This window comes from Symphodus melops, assembly GCF_947650265.1.
Source record: "Symphodus melops genome assembly, chromosome: 9".
NCBI classification, from domain to species: domain Eukaryota; kingdom Metazoa; phylum Chordata; class Actinopteri; order Labriformes; family Labridae; genus Symphodus; species Symphodus melops.
The window spans coordinates 18234841-18257943 of record NC_136699.1 but is presented as its reverse complement, the minus strand read 5'-3'; the positions used below and the strand labels follow the sequence as shown (position 1 = coordinate 18257943).

At 42.5% G+C, this 23103-nt stretch overlaps 3 protein-coding genes and 1 long non-coding RNA gene across 5 annotated transcripts; 3 read left to right on the top strand and 1 right to left on the bottom strand.

Annotated features, from left to right (window-relative positions):
- Positions 1 to 406: 406 nt before the first annotated feature.
- On the top strand, positions 407 to 13410 carry clint1a (clathrin interactor 1a). 2 transcript variants are annotated; one of them, XM_079352604.1, is made up of 12 exons: positions 407 to 625; positions 3756 to 3860; positions 5625 to 5721; positions 6214 to 6322; positions 6967 to 7131; positions 7224 to 7410; positions 7566 to 7785; positions 7866 to 7953; positions 8468 to 8533; positions 9055 to 9356; positions 10716 to 10917; positions 11047 to 13410. In XM_079352604.1, exons 1-12 carry the CDS (start codon positions 585 to 587, stop codon positions 11346 to 11348), a joined length of 1884 nt encoding a protein of 627 aa, XP_079208730.1. In that variant the 5' UTR covers positions 407 to 584; the 3' UTR covers positions 11349 to 13410. The 2 variants fall into 2 exon arrangements, with proteins under 2 accessions (XP_079208730.1, XP_079208729.1); XM_079352603.1 differs by having other exon boundaries at positions 9052 to 9356.
- Positions 13411 to 14597: 1187 nt separating this feature from the next.
- lsm11 (LSM11, U7 small nuclear RNA associated) lies at positions 14598 to 17387 on the bottom strand. Its single transcript, XM_079352605.1, has 4 exons — positions 16680 to 17387; positions 16055 to 16194; positions 15860 to 15943; positions 14598 to 15191 (listed from the first exon to the last, which is right to left on the bottom strand). The coding sequence occupies exons 1-4, from the start codon at positions 17134 to 17136 to the stop codon at positions 14847 to 14849; spliced, it is 1026 nt and encodes a 341-aa protein (XP_079208731.1). The 5' UTR covers positions 17137 to 17387; the 3' UTR covers positions 14598 to 14846.
- A 138-nt stretch (positions 17388 to 17525) lies between these two features.
- On the top strand, positions 17526 to 18188 carry LOC306829528. The gene is made up of 3 exons (XR_013779869.1): positions 17526 to 17718; positions 17899 to 18016; positions 18120 to 18188. It is a non-coding gene; the product is annotated as an uncharacterized lncRNA (long non-coding RNA).
- A 65-nt stretch (positions 18189 to 18253) lies between these two features.
- On the top strand, positions 18254 to 22092 carry thg1l (tRNA-histidine guanylyltransferase 1-like). The gene is made up of 6 exons (XM_079352998.1): positions 18254 to 18461; positions 18562 to 18738; positions 18832 to 19001; positions 19100 to 19188; positions 20573 to 20680; positions 21555 to 22092. Exons 1-6 carry the CDS (start codon positions 18265 to 18267, stop codon positions 21708 to 21710), a joined length of 897 nt encoding a protein of 298 aa, XP_079209124.1. The 5' UTR covers positions 18254 to 18264; the 3' UTR covers positions 21711 to 22092.
- The last annotated feature ends 1011 nt before the right edge of the window (positions 22093 to 23103 follow it).

Below are 23103 nucleotides of genomic sequence, written 5' to 3'. Positions count from 1 at the left end.
GGAACAGTTTTCCAAATGACTTTGGCTTTTATTAAGAATATTTTGTACTGGATTTGTCTTAATGATTACTTTTTAACTTACACGATCCCATATCACAGGGAGTTTTTTTACTTTTATGCTTTTTTTATTGTGATTTTCCATCTTTAACATACACCACAAATTTACAAATCCTGAACAAATTTCAACGCAAGTCAAAAGAAAGAAGACAACAAAACATGAAAACAGATAACATATCACAGGGACCTCAACAAAATAGTGTTTTCAGAAATAAAAGCACGTTAATATTTCACAGTATTGGTTAAAATGCCCCCAAAATAGTAATGCATACAATTACAGTATGAATTAAGGTGCCTGAACACTACACAAATAAACTACAAACTCCAACGCTGCCTTCCGCATGTTTGATGACGTCACAGGGGCATTTCCCGTAGTAACCTTTCCTGTCTGGCTGGTGGTGCGTTTGCGCCTCCTGTCTTGAAATAGAGGTGAAGAAGAGTTTACTTTTCAGAGTTCAAGGTTTGCCCGGAGTTAAGGGTTTGCGAAGGCAGAAAGCCCCCCTTTCTTTTTTTCTTCACGGAGCAAAGATGCTGAGCATGTGGAAGGTTAGGGAGTTGGTCGACAAAGCGTAAGTATCTCTCATCTGTGCCTTTTTTAGTTTACCTGTTTCAAAGAGACACGTACCCAAAACTTTGACGTCACTCTAACAAGTTAGCTAGCCTGGATGCTACTAGCCAGTTAGTTAGCTTACCTTAACGCATACTATTTATTCTTCTTAAGTATGAGTAACCCTCCTGTCTCAAACTTGTGTCGCCCTGTTCCCAGTCAATGTAACAAAACATTTACGACATTGTGATATTATAAGAACTGTGTTTTGGGGTGTTTTCCCGACAGTTCAGTCGAACTCACTTAGCTAAACCAAGCTAGCTAATTATCTAGCTTGCTGCCTACGGGAGCTAACATACTCGGCTAACAGGCTAAGCTACTTTGACAGCTCCTGTCTTTCTTATCAGCGTCTACTTTACATCCAGTCCTTGTTTGAGCCGCCCTGTCGAGAAAATACATGTTAAACTTCTCTGAGAGGAGACATGAGATACTCTTCGGTCATAATGACACTTGTTGTAGCCGAGTTTATGGAAACAGCAGCTTAGTTGTTTATTACTGAAAACTACTTACACTTTAGACATTACATCACACTCAATGATTAATGTTTGTCCTGATCCCTAACCCGAGACTGCAAGTAAAACTAGTCCGGACAATAAAGACCTAAAATTAAAAAAACCTGTCTTTTACTGTAGATATTTCAGGGACAGAATAATTTTTAAAAAGTTGTTTTTTTATTAAAAACACGGAGGCTGTTAACACATTTAATCCAATCCACAGTGACAGTCTGATCAGATGTTAAATAACTTTGTTGCTATATTTACACCAAAGATCAATAATAACGTAGTGCAACAAAGGAGCATTGCTGTTTAGTGAAGCTTGTTGTTGGACATCCAGGGGATTTTCTAACTGCACTAAAGTAGTTTGTTTAAGCAGAAAGTGCACATTAGGTTGTGTTTACCTTTCCTGTTGCTTGTAATCTCACATGAGAAGCAGCACATGAGTTTTCTGAGTGTCTGGCTGGACTTAGATAAAGGGATAAGAAGTACACAACATGGTTTGTGTTCTCTGTGTCCTCCTCATGGTTATTTGCATAGTTTGAAGGTAATGTGATTGAAGGCCGACTGTTTTCTCTGAAGACTAAGGGTGAAGAACGTGTGGAGAGGTGGGTGATGTTGTGTGACATTTAGACATGGGCACTTTTAGTTTTATATAGATACAATTATAGTGTTTGTTATAATGTGCCACAAAGCCTCCAGTCATTACATCAACTGGCTCAACACAACCCTTCCTGATGTGATAATGGTGAAGATTTTGCTGAGCCAAGATAAAAAATGAAATGTTTCTTCATGTTTTCAGAAGGGCTTCCAAGCATAAAAGGAGCATATGATATATTAATTAGAACATATAGTTTGCCTCATTAGTAACTGCAAAGGATGTTTTTTTGACAGACGCAGCCTTACAACATTTGAACGGAAATCTGTGTGATGGTGTGTCACAGTGTGTGTATCACTACTTCCTTTTATCTCGATGATATCTAGGACAGAAGCCACCGCTGTGAAGAAGCATCTCCACATCACATCCTCTTGTGTCTCTCTTGCCACTCAGCTTAAAGACAAATACTCTGTGCATGGACAGCAAAACATGCCCCAAGTCAACTTCAAACTAAAGCCAGTCTTAACTAAGACACAACAGTAACGTTTGATAAACACCGATCAAGGTTCTGCCTAGGACCATTTGAAGAGAGAGTATTACCACCAGAAATCAGCATTAAAACAAAATCAAACCTTTTAACCTAGAATGTTGATTTGAATTGACCGAGGAAAATGCACAATGATCATTTATAATGTTGATGGCATGAAGCCATTTTACACAAGACAGTATGTTGATGGTGTGGTAACCCTGCCCTGCAGCTTGTAGTGAAACAGCCCTTCTCTACAACCACAGAGAGGGTGTATCTTTTGCACTAAATCAATGCTGCTCTTTCAGCCCGTGTGCGTTTTGTTGCTGATGTGGCAGTGGAGAGCGAGGGCTGAGAAGGTGCTTGGTTGAATGTTTTGGATCGAGATGTTTTTGCAAAAGCTGTGACAAAGTCTGGCTGTATTATCTGGAATAAGATTCTTGTCCTGTTATAAAATGTGCTCACATTGTCCTGTAACATATATTCTAACACTAAACTATGCGAAACGCAGTGCAAAAAGTTTCTGCTTTATGTTAAACATACTGTTTGGAAAATGCTTTCGAGGCTGATTTGTAGCTCTCCTTGCACCAAGCAATGCAGGATCCAGCATAACCAGTTAATCCAGTTATTTCAGATCTCCTAAACACATTTCTAATAAACCAAATTAGAATTCTGTCTTTCAGAAAAGTCAAACCCTCTCAAGTAGTCGATGTAATGTTAAGTACACACACCAGAGAGAGTCATGCATGTTGTACGTTACTAGAATATTCTTTGTCTTCTCAGCCTGCTCCGTGACATATCTCTGAGACAAATGTGTCGTTAGGTGGGTGGAGTTTACCTGTCGTCATAAAGGCTGCGTTTGACAGCACATATGTGGAGATATTGCGGGCCAATAAACAGAAGTCACACAGTTTGTTTGTGGTCTTTGTGAGCAGATAAAGGCTCATGCTTGGTTTGTCTTAGTTTGTTGTGTAATCATGATACTGAATCTGTTCGCAGATTGAACCTGCTGTTCTGCTGTTTTAGTTTTTTCTGTATTCATGACTTTGAGAGGTTCAATCATTTGTCCCATGTTGATTATAGAGACTGTTCGATTTCCCTTTTTTTTCCCCCTTACAACGTCACCAGGAGAGAGCTCGCACAGTGGTAACAGCGTTGTCTCATTTAGTGCTGTTTTAGATCTCGTTTATGTTTTTATATTGTCCCAGACTTGCTTGTATTGTATCTTGTTTCAGGTTTTGACTGGTGGTTAGTTTCAGAGCACACACAAAAGCACTCCCTATTGTCCCATGATCCTCAGCCTCTGGATGGAAAAGAGAGTGGGCGCGGCTGTAATGAGAGAGCCCTTCGTCTATTATCGTCTGTGCTGTTAGTCCCAAAGATGGCCACATCATTTGGGCTAAAATATGCTATGCTTTTTAAAGAATAATTTACACAGGCGTGATGTTTTTTTTTTTTTCCCTTCTTCTCACAGAACCAACGTGGTGATGAACTACTCAGAGGTGGAATCTAAAGTCAGAGAGGCCACCAATGACGATCCATGGGGACCATCAGGACAGCAGATGAGTGAAATCTCCAGGTGAGAATTACCACGTGTCCTGCTGCAAACATCCATCTCATTTCTAAATGCATCTTAGATGATTTTAAAGCACTCGGCAGCTTCAGGAAAAAAAAATTTGGAGCTCGGTGCTTTAGAAGTTCTCCTCTGTCCTGACCACAGTATCCTTTTTTTAGTTCTGTATTTTTTTGCCATGCCCACAAAACCCCATGTTTCCTAGGTAGTATTTATCTGGTAGGCTCAAACTACTGTAGTATCGGGGGCAGTCCTGAACACAAGCCTCACAATCACTACAACAAACAAACAGCATGCACTGAAACTGCTGAAGTGACTGGTTCTAGTATCAGAGGTAGGCCTGAAACGGTTCTTTAACGTTGTCAATCAAAATATCTGTTGTGCTCACTAAAAGAGTCAAAAACATATTTGAGTTGAAACTTTATTTTGTAATAGTTTCATGCTTGCTGCATACTTTTTTTTTTTATAGAAATGTTGGACAACAATCTGAGAATTTTTTATTATTTTTTTTGGAGCAATATTAGTACAAGTTAGTTACAAAGAGGAGCGTGCGTGCGTGGAGAGAGAGAGAGAGAGAGAGAGAGAGAGAGTTAATTAAATTAATCTCGTCCGTTATCTTGTCCTTCTCTGCCTTTTGGATCGCTGTCACCATTTGTAGCTTGTATCTAGAGCTGCAGCTATCGGATATTTTAGTAATCGAGTATTCTTTCGAATATCCTGATCGATTAATTAAATAAATCATACTTTTGCTTCATTAAGGTTTAACTCGTCTCAGGTTGTCCCTGCTTGTAGTCTTTGCTGCTACCATGGTAACACCTGCTTGTTACAAACCTCTGCTGACATTCACCATATTACTGACAGGGTCCCAAATAAACTTTTTGATTCACCAGCCGAGGTGGCAGGTCGATGAAACATACAGGGCTGACAAAACAAGTTCTCTCTTGATTTTAGCTTTGACAACATTAGACATTTAATATAATCAGTATGCTCATTATTAGCCATGTTTCTCTGACTGCATGCATTCAGCGCGCTCAAAGACTGAGACTACAGAGACTGTGAGAGAACGTTGCTATCGTTATGTTAGCTGCAGACACGGAGAGAGTGAACGGAGAAAAGCCGACCGTTTGACCAGATCACGTGTTCCCAACTCGGTCGTATGGATCTCTGATCAACTGTGTACTGACTAAAAGTTAAAGGGGACGTGCCGCACTCGTGTGTGTGTGCGTGTGTGTGTGTCAGACTCAGTGTGCAGCAGAGAGAGGAGCTGCAGCTGCAGCTACATTAAACGTGTTTAATTCTCATAGCATAGTTTTGATGACGCAAAAAAGAAGAAAAACAAACTAACCGAGGCCTCGAGGCAGCAGAAAATGTTTGTAATCGAATTACTTGAGTTACTCGAGGAATTGTTTCAGCTCTCCTTGTATCTGAAAGGTCAAATGTTTCCCTGCTGAGTCAAACTGCGAGGTGTGTGCACACATTTTGTTGTTGTTGTTTATTCTCTGCAGGTGTTTTTTTTTTTTTTTTTTTTTTTTTAACACAAATTCAGGCATGTTTGACTCTTTAATATATTATTGATCTTTATTTGTGGTGGAGATAAAAACTGAATGTTCTGAAACAACCAGCAGTTCCTGAAGTACTCCGACAGTGTGGAACCAGAGGCTCCCTCGTTAAAAGGACTGAGCATCCAGCTGCTGGTTGTCACACATTACAGACACAAACATAATCCCCCCCTCCCCTTTCTCTTTCTTCTGTGAACCTTTCTTTAATCAGATGCACGTTCATGTACGAGCAGTTCCCAGATGTGATGAACATGCTGTGGGCCCGCATGCTGAGAGATAACAAGAAGAACTGGAGGAGAGTCTACAAGGTCTGCCCCAGAACTGTTGCAACATCCCACAAACACACAGGCTGTGTCATGCACAAAGCCTCATACAACTCACGGCTTATTAGCTCAAAGTTACAGGTTGGATTTGAACTCAAATTCGGGCCAGACAAAACGGAAACAAATGTTCCGAATCCTTCTTTGAAATGAGCCTCTGCTAACAACATTACTGCTTTTACAGGCAGGACTGAGCTATCAGCAACGTTTAATTTGAAACAAAGAACAGGTGGTGAAGAGAAACGTTTCCAAAATAAATGAAATCTTTTTTAAAAATAAGTACCAAAATGAGTTTGGCCTCAAGGAAAGGATGCTCTGAAATAAAAGAAGTCTAAGACATAAAGGCATACCGTAACTCATCTAGTTGAAAACAATAAAAAGAAAACCAGGGCAGTGATTACAACAAGATGGAAGTGAAGATTGAGACGGGAGCCTTATTTTATTTTATTTTTTCCTAATGCTGTTGTGTGTGTTTCTCAGTCCCTGCTGCTGCTTTCCCATCTGATCAAGAACGGTTCAGAGAGGGTTGTTACCAGCGCCAGAGAACATCTGTATGACCTGAGGTCATTAGAAAGCTACCACTTTGTAGGTAAGCTATCTCTCTGGTCTTCCCTTTTCTACTGTACTCTTGTTAATGTATGTTGGAGGAGAAGAACTCAAACAAAGGAAACAAAACCAAAAAGAAAACACTTTCCTGTTTGTCTAATAGGTCAGGCACCTCAGCATGTAGTGTTTATTAAGAGCAGCATCAGTGTGAGCTGTAATGAACGCATGTGTTAAGCACTGCTTAGTCCACAAACTCTTAAAACACACAAGCACGCACGCACACACACACACACACACACACACACACACACACACACACACACACACACACGGGCACCAACGGCCTTAAAGCTGCTTTCATTGTTTCATGTGTTTATTTAAGGTGCAGTTTACAAACCAGAACTTCCCTCTGCAGCTCTATTTGTGTTGTGTTGTGTGTGTGTGTGTGTGTGTGTGTGTGTGTGTGTGTGTGTGTGTGTGTGTGTGTGTGTGTGTGTGTGTGTGTGTGTGTGTGTGTGTGTGTGTGTGTGTGTGTGTGTGTGTGTGTGTGTGTGTGTGTGTGTGTGTGTGTGTGTGTGTGTGTGTGTGTGTGTGTGTGTGTGTGTCTTTTTAAATGTGTTGTCATGTTAAAGGGGAAATTAATTTTACTTGATGTGTACTCGTGTGCCTCCACATTTCTTTCTCCAGATGAAAATGGGAAGGACCAGGGTGTGAACGTGCGTCAGAAAGTGAAGGAGCTGGTGGACTTTGTGCAGGATGATGACCGGCTCAGGGAAGAACGGAAAAAGGCCAAAAAGAATAAAGACAAATACGTTGGGGTCTCTTCTGACAGTATGGGATACCGCAGTTACTGTAAGCTCTGAATTAAACCAGTTATATCATTGTTTTAACTCAATGCCTGGTTCTGGTTTCCTTTTTCACCGACTTGAATTCCTTCTCTGCAGCGGGGGACAAGTACGACTCCAGCGAGAGCCGGCGGGAAAAGTGGGACGACGACTGGGAAAAGAATAAAGGACAATTTCCCTTCAGCGAGAAGTTAGGCGAGATCAGCGACAAAATTGGCAGCACCATAGACGATACCATAAGCCGATTTAGGAAGAAGGAAAGAGACGACTCACCAGATCGATTCAGGTAGGAGACTCGCATGGATCAGAGCAGAAAAGTCAGCCCAATCAAAACGGTCCAAATAAAGAAACAACTTTATAATAAAGTGCAGTAATTAAGAAAACAAACATCTGTATATCCTCACATAACTGGTTTTCTTCGATAAATTACGGTCTCCATAGTGACCATGAAGAAGACCGGGGTCGCTCATCTCAAAATGGCCAGTCAGCAAAAGACTTTAAAGATGAAGAGGAGACTGTCACCACCAAGAGTGTCCACATCGTCCAAGCAACAGAGACCACGGCAACACGGAAAAGAGGAGGGGTCCCCTCAAGGAAAGTAGACCTGGGGGCCGCGGCCAACTACGTGGGAGACAAGAGTCCCAACAGCGCCACCAAACAGGTAGAGCCTAACGCAGAACACACAGGTGAGGGAAGATGAAGAGTCGTTCATGTGATCGATCCTTTCGTTCTTTGCTTTAGCCGCAGCCTGCGGCCGCTCAGCCCAGCAGCACCGGCCTGGCCGACCTACTCATGGTGGACACGACACCGAGCAAGCCTGCTGCTACAGGTAGGGTACCACGAAATGACAGTCAGAAAACGTTGCGACGTTCTCCAGTTCATTACCTGACGAGGAGCGAGCTCACGTCATTGCTTTTATGTTGCAACCCTTTGGATTAAACCCCAGACTTGTACTAGCCCAGGATTTACTTACATGTCCCCTCCTCTCAGTAAACAAAGGTAACACCAGTAAATCCAGGATCAACTGTTTTGTTGAGTGTTACAACATTGTTGGATTAAGAAAACTCCACAGCGTGTGAAGGACTAGACTCTGGAGTGTCGCTGCTAAAGCTAGCTTCAGATTTTTGGGGACAGCAGGGGGGGAGGGAGTTGATGTATAGGAACTAAGTGCACCAGATGTTTTTGGAGCAGTCCCTGGTGCATGAAGAGGGCGGGAGAGCCGAACAGATGTTTGGTCTTCTCCACCTACACTTCTGACACTGAAGGAATGCTAACTATGTAAGAATGACACCTGGAGCTCGCGTGTGTAAAACTGATGTGTTCATGCGTCTCTCTCTGTGCAGACCTGATCGGTGGCTTTGCTGACTTCTCCTCGCCTGCTGCCTCCGTCGTCCTCTCCACAGTTACTGGTTGGTTTTAAGACTTTTCTGGGTTTTTTTTTTTTTTTTTTGTGTTTATGTGTGCATGTTTGTGCTCTGCTGTTGAAGCCACACTGCTAGAATATTCAAAGGGATGCTGGGAGGAAGCCCTGGCCATATGGAGCCTGCTACCTGCTCTGCATAACAAGAACAGACACACATCGACTCCTGTTATAGATGACAAGGAGACGGGGACAGAGGGAGATGTTGGTGGGGGTGGAGAAGGCTGGGAGAGATTGAGAGGAGGGGAAGAGAAAACGGGGGGGGGGGGGGGTCTATGAAAATTTAAAATGTGGCACCAGTGGTCACTGAGAATAGACAGGCCTCAGAGAACACTCCACCGATCCCTTCAATTGCTGTGACAGCTTAAAATTGTCTTGAGCCACTATTGTTTACAACATCTTGCAGTTATTTACACAGCTCGCTATACAAACATTACTGTTGGGATGGAAAAGTAAACATTCCTCATACTTTTATTTTTTTTTCCTCCTCTCTCTGTCTTGTTTCAGCAGCACCAGCCTCGAGTAGCAACGGAGACTTTGGAGAGTGGAACGCCTTCCCTGGAGGTCAGATGCCAGCATCTGCCCAGACTGTTGACAACAGTGGAAACAACCTTTTTGGAGGCATGACAGCAGGTTCCGCCTTGGCCCCTGCTCCCACCCCCATCTCGGCTGCAGGCACGGCTCCTCCCTCTGCAGACCTGTTTGACTTGATGGGGCCAACGCAGTCCCTCAGCTCCTCCCAGAGCCTCAACTTTAGTATGAGCAGCACACAGAGCATGAGCTCCACAGTCCTGCCCCAGTCTATGTCGCAGGTATGCATGACTGCACCCAAGCAACACACATGCATTTTATTAAATAATTAATTGATGTAAATATCATTACAGGACTTGTGAAGGAGGCTTAAATGTCACAGGTGGATGCAAAATATGTCCAGGGAAATTGCAACACACTTTCTGGTTTCAGACTAAACGAAACTGGTCTGATACGGTTTAGCATTATAGATGTGTTTAAGCTTTAATATTGTGAATTATCTGTAAACAAAAAAAAGTGAATTCTATACATAAATACACCACAGCTGCTAAGAAACTACATTTAGATACACAGATACTGAGTGGCTTGGGTCACACAGGAGCAAAGCAAAGATGATCAAGTTGCTGTTTTTTTGCCTGAAATAAATTCAGGACAAACGCTGTAAATTATATTAACAAAAAAAAAAAAAAAAAAAGATTCACTTCTAGGCTAATGCTTCATATCAGCAGTCAGATGAACTTTATGCTTTCAAGGCATTTCCTTGGATGGTCCAACAGCTCCTTCTTTTTGAAATTGACTTCTTTTTCAGCTCTGAAAACAATGAATCAGAGAGCCATTATAAGTCATTCAGTATCAATACTGTAGAATAAATAGTCAAACAATGGAAAAATGTAAATTAAAAAAAAAGTAAAGTTTGAAATCATGTTGAATTAAATGCATCTGTAAACATCAGCCTCTTAGATGCTGTGAGTGTTTGGATCCATTTCCTGCCTCGATCAGAGAAGGAGACGGGGAAATGAGTCAAAGTCAAATGAAAGAAACTTCAAGTAGTAATCCAATATGGAAAACAAAAGTTGCCACATTTACTGCAGGTTCACACTTCTTGTTGAACACACGAGCCGTTCTGCCTTTCTGATAAAGACGTAGCCTGTGTGACGGCACAGTGGTGGAGAGTGAACGTTCAGCCTCAACAGATGCTCTTCTACCCCAGAGACCGCCCACTAAGCACCCGCTCCTGCTGTTACTGACACACACAATGAGAGGAATCGGTTCTGAGTTACACAAAATTAAAAAGCACACAAAAGCCGGTAGATGTCGACTGTATTTCTGTTTTAAAAGGCTGCTGACCTACTTAAAAAAAAGAAAAAGAAAAAAAGTGCAGTCTTTGTTTCTCTGGAAAGACTCCCTTTATTCTCCTTCTTTGACGTGGTATGTGAGTTCAGAGGGAGATGAGCAGACTCCTCTGAAACTGTCAAGGTGAAGTGTGTCAGGCTCAAGGTTTAAGCACTTGATCGGCAGGAACTGCAGCTTTTCATCATGTATTAGTGAATTGGACCATATATGCATCTTTTCACTGTATCGTTCTATTAATGATTGATGAGCTCTTTTTTAAACTTTGTTTCTGTCTCCAACCTCTCCAGAACATGGGGGGTCCTCTACAACCACAGTCCCTCATGCCCCTCCAGCCTCTGCAGCCTGGAATGGCCTCTCAAGGTGCCGGAGCCAAAGCGTCCCTCCCCTCAACCTGGTCGGACCCCTCAGTTAACATCAGCCTGGACTTCCTGGGTCCAGGCATGCAGCAGCCCAAGCAGAGCCAACCTACACTCAACACCCTCCAACACGGTGAGAGGAACGGGAGATCTGGCACGAGCGGGGACAGCGCAGCGAGGCTCTCCTTCAAAGCACTCCGCATCAAATGTGATTTCAAATTTGGCATTTCTCATTTAATTGAGTTTGTTTTCTCATTTCCAGGCAACCAGGCACCCGCCAACATGCTCTCCCAGGGATTTTCCAGTATGAGCATTGGAACTACAACAGTCCGACCGCCTGTAAACCCAATGATGCATCCCAATGCTGGTATGGGGATGGGCATGGGCATGGGCATGGCCCCCAACCAGGGCATGATGGGGATGGGCATGAACATGGGGATGCCACAGGCCGGTATGACCATGGGGATGCCTGCTTCTATGGGGATGGGAATGGGGATGAACTCTACAATGGTCCAACAGCCCAAACACGATGCCTTTGCTGATTTTGGCAATTTTGGAAAGTGATGAAGTCTGGTGAGCGGAGATAATCCAGTGGAGCAGGATCAGCCTCTCTCTCTCTCTTTCTCTCTCTCTCTCTCTCTCTCTCTCTCCGTCCATTGGTAAAGGATTGTTAAGAGCTGCAAACAAAGAGTACTTGAATATATTAACTATCACATACCAACACCCTGCAATCTCCTTAATTTTTTTTTTTTTTTTTTTTAAAGGTATGCTGTGTCGTGATATGGATCTAAGTAAATGTGCGTTTGAACCAATGATCGGTCTACTCTGGGCCTTTGGTCAGACACTGATGACTGTGTGCCTCGTCAGTTACTCACGAGTCAGGGAGAAGAGGGAAGAGTGAATGTCGGGGATTTGCTTTATAACCTCAATCAAGTCAAATCACCAGAATAGCAAAAAAATATCTATCTATCAGTAGCTGCATAAATATTGTAAGATGAATTCTCAGTAACTTTACATGATCAGCAATTTTAACTTTCTAATGTACATTTAAGAATGTCAAGTTACCTCTTTTTTGTTGTCCTCGCTCTTCCTTTAAAGTGTAAATAGAACTCTGAAGCCCTTACAGATAAGTTATGAAGTTCTGATATGAGAGGTAGCGACGAAGATGAAGAGTTGAATCATACAGACCAAATCGGAGAGGAAATAAGACGGACAACGGAGCACATTGACACCTTCTCTTTGTATATACAGTATATATAGATAACCTGTCCACACACTCCACATGTGGCCTGTCAGTGCTGCAGGTCAGGAGTGAGCGGAGTGAAGGCGATTGATTCAGAGAAGCAGCTTCTCCTTTAATCGACCATCATTTGTGGCCTTTCTTATTGCTAAATAAATTATCTATTTTACTTATGAAAATTATAATCAGTTTGCATCCAAATGAGATAATCAGTAGGTAGAACGAGCCTCACATGGTGGGGGGGGGGGGGGGGGGGGTTCTTTATAATAGTGCCTGAAAGACCTGTTTTCCTCTTCAGTTATCCTCTTTGAAGGACGCAATGTGACTGTGTAGAGTTGAAGAGGGAGCGTCTGTACCGATGTACAAAAGGTGTTTGTACACACGCCTCAAGCAAAGCGTACTGTCTGTTCAGATATCAGATGCCATTGTATCATAATTTCACTCAGTCTGTTGTGTTTGTCCCACACACACACACACACACACACACACACACACCGTCGTAGTTTCCACTCAGTTCAGAGAGAAGAATCTAAACTTCTTTCAACACCTCGAGTGTTGACGCCGACTGTTATGAGGATCATGCATCCATCTGTTGTCTGTTAAATGTTCACCTGTGTGTCTCAGTAAAAGCTGCCTTCTTACCTTCCATTTTTACTATTGATACATGTTCAAAACTAAACAAAAACAGTGTTGCTGTCATCATCCTCACCAGTACTCGTCAGTCTGCAGGCTTTTTTTTAGTTCATCATAATGATGGAGTGAGAGGAGCAGACTGTACACACCCAGTATGTAAGAATGGTTGGATGAGGATGTGTGGTGGGACAGCGCTTCATAAACACTTCCATCCAGCTGTACACCGTGCACCTGAGCTGTCAGACGTACAAAGCATTGCTCTTCAGTGGTTCAAGTGCCTGTCGATGGTTCTCTTCTGACCCTTGTAATAAGTGATTGATAAGTGACTCTTGGCTGCCTGACATTTAATAAATAATTCACTGACCAGAGCAGAGGGCAGTGGATAGTGCAGCGCCAGGAGGATTCAAGTTGTGCTCTCCGGCTCTCCCGAGGGCTCTAGAGGCTGAGCGCACTAACACACGGTAGCTTTGTACGAGTCTGAAGAATTAAAAAATGACCAAAATCTGTTTGCTGTTTTATCTCAAATATATCACTAGAGGTTGTTTTATGCGTTATTTTTTTTCTACTTCCAATTGTTTTGATTTTCTCTGATATGGGATTGTTACTGAAACACTAGCATATGCAAATGTAAAAAAAAAAGAAAAAAAAATCTTCTGAGAAAACTTAATTTTTGCATTCCCCCCCCCCCCATTTTTATTTGATTTACACATCCAGATTCTTCATTTACGACATTAAACAGTTGATTGAAACGTCTTAATGGGGTGTGTTATTTGGTGTGACGTGTCATTAGCCTCACTCAAAAGAGCTTCAAGCAGCAAAAGGGAAGCCACTGCGCTTGACTTTGAAATTACATTTAGTTGATGTGAGTTTGTTAACTTCATTATTTGAGAAGATCAAACAACCCTCAACAAATATGCACAAGTCAAACACAAGGCAAAAAGATAAATGGAGCAGATGTCAGGATGTTAAATATTGACGCCTATGTAAAAAACAAAAAAAAGCTGAGGAGTATGCACACTTACATATTTTTGTGATAAGAAACTGTACAGAGTTATGAACAGAAACACTTAACTGAAACAACTGGATGAAGGTAACAGCTGAGCCTTACTCTTCACTGTTTGGAAACTCCTCCTGAATGACTCCTTTTCTTTGAGTTGGATCCTCAGTGAGTTATTTGCCTGATTACTGTCGACTTGTATGATTGTGTTCTTTCTTCTCAGCACTGGTGCTTTGACCTTCCCTTTAGTCGACTAAGCTCTGTTGGAGCAGACTGGTGTGACAAACAACTAAAACACAGCTTGCTTTGCACATTTGACCCCGTTTCATCTCTCTGGAGAGAAAGGCTGTTTAATGGGCTATATTACTAATATTGTGATAAAACGGTGTATAGTTGAAGCTTTACAGCCAGAATGTGTCCTATTTAAGTACAACAATATATAGAAAGAGGGTCAATTACACTCTGCAGCCAAGTAAGGAGACTGAAACATTTTAGCAACATACAATCACTGCGCGCCACTCATCATCCAAAAGTAACCTCCACCATTAAAAAAAAAAGAAGCAACATCTTTACAACTTCCATGAGATGCAGTAAATTGTGCTTTTATGGGTAATGTGCCCATTAAAGAGTAAAAGCAATCTGAGACGTCAAGACAAATGACAGCTTTTGAGTGCCATCTGCAATCTCGAGCTTCACAAACTCAATTATTCATAATGCATTTATGAAGCCCGCTGAGACTGCGCTGTCATTCCTGTTCAAACTAACGGGGGAAAGCAACATAAAAGGACAAGCTCTTTGAGACGACAATGGGCCCCCCCCAAACATGGCACTCGTGTGTTTATGCTGCCACCTTCTGGGTAAAAAAAGCATACTGCAAACACAGCTGTTACAAGAGACGTGTCACAAGAAAGAAAAGACAGAAAAAGACGAGTGACCGCTATAATTAGAACTGAGAAGCTTTTATTCTTCAAAAACAAGAGCGTTTCTCTGGTGGGCCGAGAAAATAAAGATTCATATCAATATGATACAACAGTCCTCGTTTGATTCTTTTGAATCTAATTAAATCATATCTCTGTCAGTTCATTGATGGTTTTTAACACCTATAGTTACAGATGTTTGGGGTAGAAATACACTTGAATTTCATTGATTATGGTCGCAGGAGTTATTCAGGGTAAATGACAGAAAACAGCAATCAGAGCGGCTGTGGGTTAACCAGGATGACGTTCTCGCCTCGGATAAAGAGCTGGTTGACGTGTCGCGTGTGGACCTTCCCGTACTTCTGTGACTCCTTCTTCTGACACACTTCTGGGCCCGGGGCCTTCAGCGAGACTCGTCGTTTGTCTCGTGTGGACGTATCGCTGTCTGGAAGCTTGGACTCGGCCCTGCCGTCTCCGCTCTTGTTAGCGGCTTGAGCAGACGCGTTTGTTGGGTCTGGAGGTTTCTGCTCCTGCGTGCTGGATGATGATTCTCTGGCTTTGCGCTTCTTTGCTGCCTCTTCAGCTGCTGAGCTCTCCTGCAGCTTCAGCTTCTCAAAGAGCTGGACAAAGAATTCAGGCACATTAATATTTGTGGTTTTAAAGATGGAGCAAAACTTAAACCTCCTTTGAGGTCAGTATTTCCACCAAAAGACATTCACCGGTGAAGTCTGCAGTTCCGCTGATAATCCAAATAAGTACATATGCTTACATAGAGTGTGCATACATTTTTTTACATTTGATGGGGTGATTGAACTAGTGTGTAACAACTGAAAAAAGCAGATGAGCTGCAGTTTTGGCTATTTATTTGAGTGTGGAATTTATTTCACTCTGCAGAAGTCCCAAATAAAGAAGTTAGCAGATTGTGACTTTAACCACACTGCTGAAATAAATGAAAAGGAACTCTTTAACATCATGCTATAACAGCGGGGCCAAGTCCACACGTACTGTAGGCGGGTATTTTCTTTAAACTGAGCTTCCACACACACTCTGTCAACGTGATCGTAAAAATGCAAAAATGCACAGTTACGACCGTCATGAGCACGTCGAGTCGACAGCTATGACCTTAACATGCCAACATTTTGTCCCCATTACTCGGCAATGATCAGTTCATTTTGTTTCTAAAAATCTTCAGCAGGAAGTAGTTTTCCCAAAAGGTGTGTTTTCAGTGAAACAGTTTGTGTGTGTGCTGAAGACCCCAGTCAGAACTACAACATCATCTGATGTTTACCCGTGTAAAGGTGAGAGCTTTCTCATGGTAGAGAGCTTCTCCAAGCAGAGGCTCTCTGTACGTCTCATCCACATCAACCATAGCCTGGCAAAGACAAAAATATCACATGTGTGGTGAAAGGTCAATAAACAGACAACAGATTATGCAGCTTGGTTCAAATGGAAAGAGCTGACGAACATGAACAGAAGAGCTCACCATGTTCCAGAATTTGTCGAAGGCTACGACAAAGCCCGAGCAGACTCCCCTCAAACCTTTAAAGGTCCTGATGTGGACCCGGACTCTTATCCTCTCCTGGACGCATCTGTACAGCTCCCCCAAAGGACTGCCTTTACATACTGAAGACAAATGAGCAAACACACCGATCACCTTTCTCAAACTCAGCTCAACTAAACACACTAGATTTACCTGAGGAGCAAAAAAAGAAAGAAAAATGTAAATCTAGTTTTGAAGTGCTTTAAGGTGGGCTATATTCTGTCCACTTCGATCATGTAGAAACAAGAGACAACATGCATTATTGCTGGATCATGAAGAACACATGTATCCATACAGGAGGTGACCTGAATAAAGTGCATGATGTGGATTATTGGCTACATGTCCCTCAGTAACCACATTCACTGCATTGCTTTTAACTACTATTTTAAAAAGGACAGAGTTCATTTTATACGGATGACTGAAGTTGTAGTCAAAAAGAAGTGATGGATGGATGCCAAGTGGGATGACTGAGGTCTGTAAACAAGACATGGGACACTACATGTTGCCTCTATTGTGGGCCTACGAGAGTTTAATGATGCTGAAAGGCACATCTAATGTTAAAACCTACAAGGCATCCTCGTCAGGACATTTTTCTGGACTTTGTGCCTCCTGCTCCTCCTCGCTGTGCCGCTCTTCTCTCCCTCCTCTTCCTCTCTCACCGGATTATTCACCATGAGCTTCTTCAGTCTGGCGATGCGCTCCGGGTCCGCCACTCCTTTCATCGCCTTTTGCCGCTTTTTCTCCACATTTTCCGGCTTGGCCCTTCCCTGTCCGCCCCTCAGAAAGCTCTCGTACGCTGACACGTTGTTAAAACATTTGACAGTCGGGAAAGGAAGCGGCACGGTGGGCGAATACAAGGCCAGCAGCGGGTCAAACTTGTCAGAGCAGACGTCTACTCTTTCTGCGTCGTCAGCTTTGCTGCTTGTCTCCGGTTGACGCTCCGAGGCCGACGGTGAGCTGGAGCAGGCTGCAGCGGTCCTCTCTTTGCTGCCTGTTGGTGCACTTTTTCTTTCCCCCTCCTCCATGTTTGAAAAACCCGCAGATTGAGCACACGACGAAGCAGGAAACCTGAGGAAATGTGTACTTTGTTGTTTAGGTTAAGCACTCACTCCGGACCCATTTGAGGAGACTACGTAAAGCAGATAAGTGAAGTGAATGTCTATTATTCCTAAAGCGTTAAATAAATGTTTTTTCCCTCTTCTCCAAGTCAAACTCCGTCTCAGGTTGTCACTTATAAAAGCTTTCTTAAAAACCCCATGGAAACCCCAAAAGAGGGGGGCATAGCATACACGTGCTCTCCGCGTTCAGTGAACGTTTTTTACGTCGCCTCTTACTAATAGACGATCTTTGTTTGCAGCGTCCACACGTTTGTCGCTAGAGGGAGCCAAATCATAGATGATGTTTGCTGGTTTCAATAACGCAATACTTTGAAATGAAATACGTTCTTATGCTGTTGCATCATCCATTGCAACAACATAAGAAAAAAAGCAATGCATGCACTGGATCAAACAGTAAGCTCTTGTTTTGCATTAGTTGTTCAATTCAGGTGCTGCAGAACACAGATTTCACTTCCAGCTGAATGGACAGCTGACATCATGAGACTTAGGGTAAGTCATACTGGGTTGAATGACACACGTTTATACTGTGGTTTGTACTGGGGGAAAGGAACAGTGACGAGTGTGCAATAGCATCATTAATTACATTAAAGTATGTAAATGAGAGATTGAAAGAAACAATCAGAGCTCCAGGGTGTGAATGTAATATGATGATGATACACTCTTGTACAGTAGATGGCGGTATGCACACCTCTCTGCTGTTTGCCATCCGCCAAAAAATCCCAGAGAAGAAGAAGAAGGTGAAGATTTCACTGACGGACTGCAGCTTGATCAAACTACAGTGAGAGAAGTGGGTTTGACTGTCTATCCGAATATCAGCACGAGGGCAATTGTGACGATGTGTTTTGGCTTAATCGTTTATTCGTATCATATTATTGTGTGACAAACAACAGATCAAGGTGTAAACGTTTAAAGTGATCATCACGAGCTCGTTAGCTGATCTATCGTGGTGACACACGTGACGGTCTTTTAAATCTACACGTTCAGCCAGTGGTTGGATGCTGACATGTTTGTGTTCATGTCTTTTGAGGATCGTCCATGCTGATCGGAAAGGCCTGCAGACTTGGTGAATGTGTCAGGTCTCTGGCTCTTGTTGGATCCTTTGCCTGTCTTCACACCTCGTCCAGAAACATGGCCAAAAGCAAGTTTGAGTATGTCCGCAAGTTTGAGACAGATGACACCTGTCTACGAAACTGCTACATTGTTGTCAGACTCGATGGACGCAATTTCCACAAGTGAGTCATTTTTTTTTTCCTGTGTAGAAACAGAGTGTTGCTGACTGACACCTCTTTGCTGCCTTCTTTAACTTCTTTGCCTCTTTTTTTTTTTTTTAAGGTTTGCAGAGCAGCACAAGTTTGTAAAGCCCAACGACGACAGAGGCTTGGCTCTGATGACCAAGAGTGCACAAACTGTCATGGAAGAGCTCGAGGACATTGTCATCGCGTACGGCCAAAGTGATGAGTTCAGCTTTGTTTTCAAGAGGACCTCGACGTGGTTCAAGAGGAGAGCCAGGTTGTTTGGTTTTGGAGAACAGAACATGAATGTCACTGTCATGATATATGAAATGAAAATGTTCTTACATCTGATCTGTTTTTCATCTGGCAGCAAGCTCATGACCAACGTGGCCTCCCAGTTTTCCTCCGCTTATGTGTTTTACTGGAAGGACTATTTTGGGGAACAGCCCCTCTTGTACCCTCCAGGCTTTGATGGACGTGTGGTCTTGTATCCTAGTAACCGTAACCTCAGAGACTACCTCAGCTGGAGGCAAGCAGATTGTAAGTTCATGCTTTGCTCTCACAGCTTTACACATCAGGCAATTTAAAAACCAGGACAAGTTGTTCTGGACTGAAAACGTGTCTTTTGTGTCTTTCAGGTCACGTCAACAATCTGTACAACACAGTGTTTTGGGCGTTAGTCCAGAAGGGAGGACTCACCACAGGCAAAGCAGACGAACGCTTAAAGGTGAGAGCAAAACACAACCTTCATTAAGACTGATGAACAATACATACATCAACAAAAGGCTTGTACTGATCTGCAAATATACCAATTGCAAAATATCTTCTGATTTAATAATGGTAGAACAGTTTGCCTTTTTTTTCCCCATTGGTCCTGAAAGTACACACAAATCCTCGCTTATAACTGAGGCCTCTCCATTGGCCGTCATTTCCCACGTGACTTTTGCAACAATCCTGCTGTGCAAGACCCACAAACGAGTGGACGTGTCTTTAAATGCCCGTGGGGTTTGTTGTCTGGCTCTCAAAGATCCATTAGGGCGTGGCTTCAAGGCATCAGGTGAAAGGTCTCCAGGTTCGCAGCCGAGCCTGTGTGTCTGAGCTCAGGGCAACAAACTCCCACAGCTGTTTGCAGATCGTCAGACACGCGTTTGAGGATGTATCCACTCATTTGTGGATGTTGCACCGGCAGGAGTGTTGCAAAAGTCACGTGACGTAAAATGACAGAATAAAAGCTCACTTTTCTGCCATGATTAAATCGGTAAACATTTTGCAGTTGGTATATTTTCAGATCAGCAGCATTTGTAGATCTGTGTACGACTTTTCACTTAGTTTTGCCACAATAAAACCTCCATACCTATCATTCTGGTGTTATTGGCATTACAACCATAAAAACAATCATTTATCTTCTTAATGAAATTCTCAAATAAAAAGTTAACGTGTGACCTCTGTGAACTGAATTTACAAAGCTCTATTTAAAACAATAATTTAATTATTTGCGATAAAGAAAACGAGTTCTTCTGAATGCAGTTTGTTTTTTCTTTTCTTTTGAGTTGAACACAAACTGTGTGTCGTTTGTTTTCTGAGTTTTTGACACGTTTATAAAAAAGTCTATAACTACCAAGAGTGTCACAGGAACAGCAAGACAACAGAAGAGCCAGCGACAGGTCTGTCTCTGTTTGTGGCTGCGTCCACTCACTGACACAGCGGTCCTCTGTTTCTCTGTATATAGAGTTGTGAAGGAGAGGGAGGGGAGTTGTGGTAACGTTCATTCTGCTGTAGTTGGATCTTGAGGCGACATGACTCACTCACAGCCCATCAAAACGTTGTGTCCCCCTCGTTCCCTTGATCACTGGGGAAACATTTCTGTGCTAATGAAACAGCTGAGATCAAATAGATGAAGCCATAAAACCACAATAGAACCAGTGGGTGTGTTTTTGTGTGTTTGGATGAAGTTCTGAAGAAGAAGTCATCATATACAACACATTGCCACCCCCCCCATGGTTCTATTATTGTTTAGTTTTGACCTTTGACCCAGAGAGGCATCTTGTCTGATCTGATCCTCTTAAGTGTGTGTGTGTGTGTGTGTGTAACGGTGTTCTGTCTCCCTCTAGGGAACATTAGCTGCAGACAAAAATGAGATCCTGTTCACTGAGTTTGACATCAACTACAACAATGAACCCGCCCTCTACAAGAAAGGCACCACAGTGTTTTGGGAGAAGGTGAGCTGCACACAGGTTTTTCAGCGGTGGACTCACTCGACATGACATGGGTGCTGTGGCATTATATGAGTGGGATTTATTTTACCCTGCAAAGTGAATTCATAATATCCCACAATGCATTGTGAAATGCAGTCTACAACCCAGTCTATCTTGGGATGCACCCGTCCTCAATATAACATTGAACCGTTCGGTACGGCTGAAAACACAGCTCTGTTTTTCTGAAAGCTTTGAATGATGAACTTTTCCAAAGTCTGTGTTTTGTTCGTCCTTTAAGTCAAATCCAGGTGAATTCATACAGTGCAAAGAAAACTGATAAAATACACTAAATAAAAAAAAAAAAAACATAGTCGGGAGGAGAACAATTTAAAAAAAAAAAAGTCAGAATTTTGAGCTCAGTTTGCATTAAAAGCCGACACAAAGAGGCGGGCCCTAAGTAAGGATTCAGCATGACCATTGGAGGGCGCTGTTGTGAGGTTAACAGGGAGAGCTGCCACCACTCGGGCTCAATCAGGTCGGGTTTCATCCTGAATCTAAAGCCAATAATGTAACTAGACTAAAATCCAAGTTTAAGTAGATCTTCATACCAGTGTGAAATGAGAAGGAGGTGCATGTTGGGAAAAACACAAGTTACAATGAAACTTAACTATTGTTGTAAGTAATTATTCTTTTATTCTATTGCAATATTGATTCATACACATGGCTTCTTCATGACCTAGAAGTGTAACCTGCTCTGATCATGTTTTTGTACACTGCTGAGTGTGTTTACTTCCTGTTGTTGTCGGTGCCAGATAAAAAGGAACATTTCTATGCGCCTGAGAGAAACAGATTTGAACTCTTTACTTGACTAATTGAGTTTCTTGTTTCTCGTGTCCAGCGAGATGAAACGGTCACCAAACGCAAGCTATCGGATGGGGAGACGGATGTGCCTGTGACTCGGACTAGGCGGGTGCTTCGGTCCGACAACGTCGACATCATAGGAGACGAGTTCTGGCGGGAACACAAAGACATCCTGGAGGGTGACAGCTGCTAACAAGTTCTGCTCTGCGGGACTGATTATGTACGAATTCAGTGACCACATGGAACAGGCCACTTGAACGTCAAGTGTCCTGAAAAGCATTTGTAGCAGCGAAAGCCTCTGATGACTGACTTTGTAGTTAAACTCTCCCACAGCTGGAACAAATGCTGACTTTGATGTTGAAACGTCCGTCGCACTTTTCAAGCCGAAGCTCGTCTGCTGACATTGTGTGAAGGCGTCATGCTCAAAGAATCGCGGATATGAAGATTTGTATTATCTACATGGGATGAATGTTGTGCTTCTGCACAGCTGAACAATGTCAAACTCAGACATCTATACGATTGTCCCCTACAGTTTATTGTTTTCAAAAATATAACCTCGTAAAAATGACAAGTGACATTGAGCATGTCCAACTTGGTTCTTTTTGTCTCCTTTTTTTTGTATCTTCACATCTTTGAGTGTAAACCAACAAGCCTTTTTTTTATAGGACCTGAAATTCTGTTATCTTTATCACGTCTATATCAATAGTAGATTTTTAGTGACTCAGGACGCCTTTATGCAACGTGTAGTAAAAAGGGTGTGTCTGAGGTAGAAATAAACCGAGTGAAGCAGAAACCAATACCCTGGCAGGACGTGCAGCCCTATCTTGCAGCCAGGAAACCATTTAGAGATGTGAATGGATTCAGTGGCCAGCACTGTCATCATCAGGGCTAAGAATACCTCACACACCCTGCGTCCACTCTATCCTTTTGACATGTGCACTGTGGAATATTTATCCTCACACTTAGAAATGACCCGCTCAGTATGAATGGCTGCTGGAGGCTTCAAGTGGCAGAAGCTTACTGTATTTTGTTACTGTAGTCGTCTCGGTTACTGTCAGGTATTAGTCTTATTTTTGTTGCAGTGGCCTTGTTAGAAGCCCAGTTGCTTGTGTACTGTACTTTATGTAGCCAGGTTTAACCTCAGCTGTTTGCATTTGGGATCAAATTCTTTCCTCTGTTATAAGAAGTTGTCTTTATAAAACGTCTCTTTATAATCACAACGACCCCTGCTGGGATCACAGAAGCTGCTCTTTGACATTGACTTACTTGGACCGATGCCAGACTCGACACATACACTGAGTGGACATGTGGCCCTATAGTATTAAAAACTTTTGAGTGTGTTGGGGCAAGTGGTGCAGTTATTTTAAGGCAGCATGTGTTTACATACAGATTAAAGTGAAACCCTTTGGGCTACTGGAAGCAAACGGAGAATAAACAACCTACAAGAGAATTTACAAAGAAATAAAAATCACTAAGCAGAATGCTTCTGTTGTTTTCTGACCCAAACAGTTTTCATTTGTTTTAAATAACACACCGAACACTTCATGAGCAGCTAATTAGGAATGCTTCTAATGTTTGGATATCCA

What these genes read in the sequence shown, in the direction of transcription:
- clint1a (XM_079352603.1), top strand. Translation starts at nt 585, where the DNA reads ATGCTGAGCATGTGGAAGGTTAGGGAGTTGGTCGACAAAGC. An exon ending in CAGATGAGTGAAATCTCCAG is followed by an intron (nt 3,861 to 5,624) that starts GTGAGAATTACC and finishes TTCTTTAATCAG; the next exon opens with ATGCACGTTCATGTACGAGC. An exon ending in ACTGGAGGAGAGTCTACAAG is followed by an intron (nt 5,722 to 6,213) that starts GTCTGCCCCAGA and finishes TGTGTTTCTCAG; the next exon opens with TCCCTGCTGCTGCTTTCCCA.
- lsm11 (XM_079352605.1), bottom strand. Translation starts at nt 17,136, where the DNA reads ATGGAGGAGGGGGAAAGAAAAAGTGCACCAACAGGCAGCAAAGAGAGG. An exon ending in TGTCCTGACGAGGATGCCTT is followed by an intron (nt 16,195 to 16,679) that starts GTAGGTTTTAAC and finishes ATTTGTCTTCAG; the next exon opens with TATGTAAAGGCAGTCCTTTG. An exon ending in AAGCTCTCACCTTTACACGG is followed by an intron (nt 15,192 to 15,859) that starts GTAAACATCAGA and finishes TTCTTTGTCCAG; the next exon opens with CTCTTTGAGAAGCTGAAGCT.
- thg1l (XM_079352998.1), top strand. Translation starts at nt 18,265, where the DNA reads ATGCTGATCGGAAAGGCCTGCAGACTTGGTGAATGTGTCAGGTCTCTG. An exon ending in GATGGACGCAATTTCCACAA is followed by an intron (nt 18,462 to 18,561) that starts GTGAGTCATTTT and finishes TTTTTTTTTAAG; the next exon opens with GTTTGCAGAGCAGCACAAGT. An exon ending in AAGCAGACGAACGCTTAAAG is followed by an intron (nt 19,189 to 20,572) that starts GTGAGAGCAAAA and finishes GTCTCCCTCTAG; the next exon opens with GGAACATTAGCTGCAGACAA.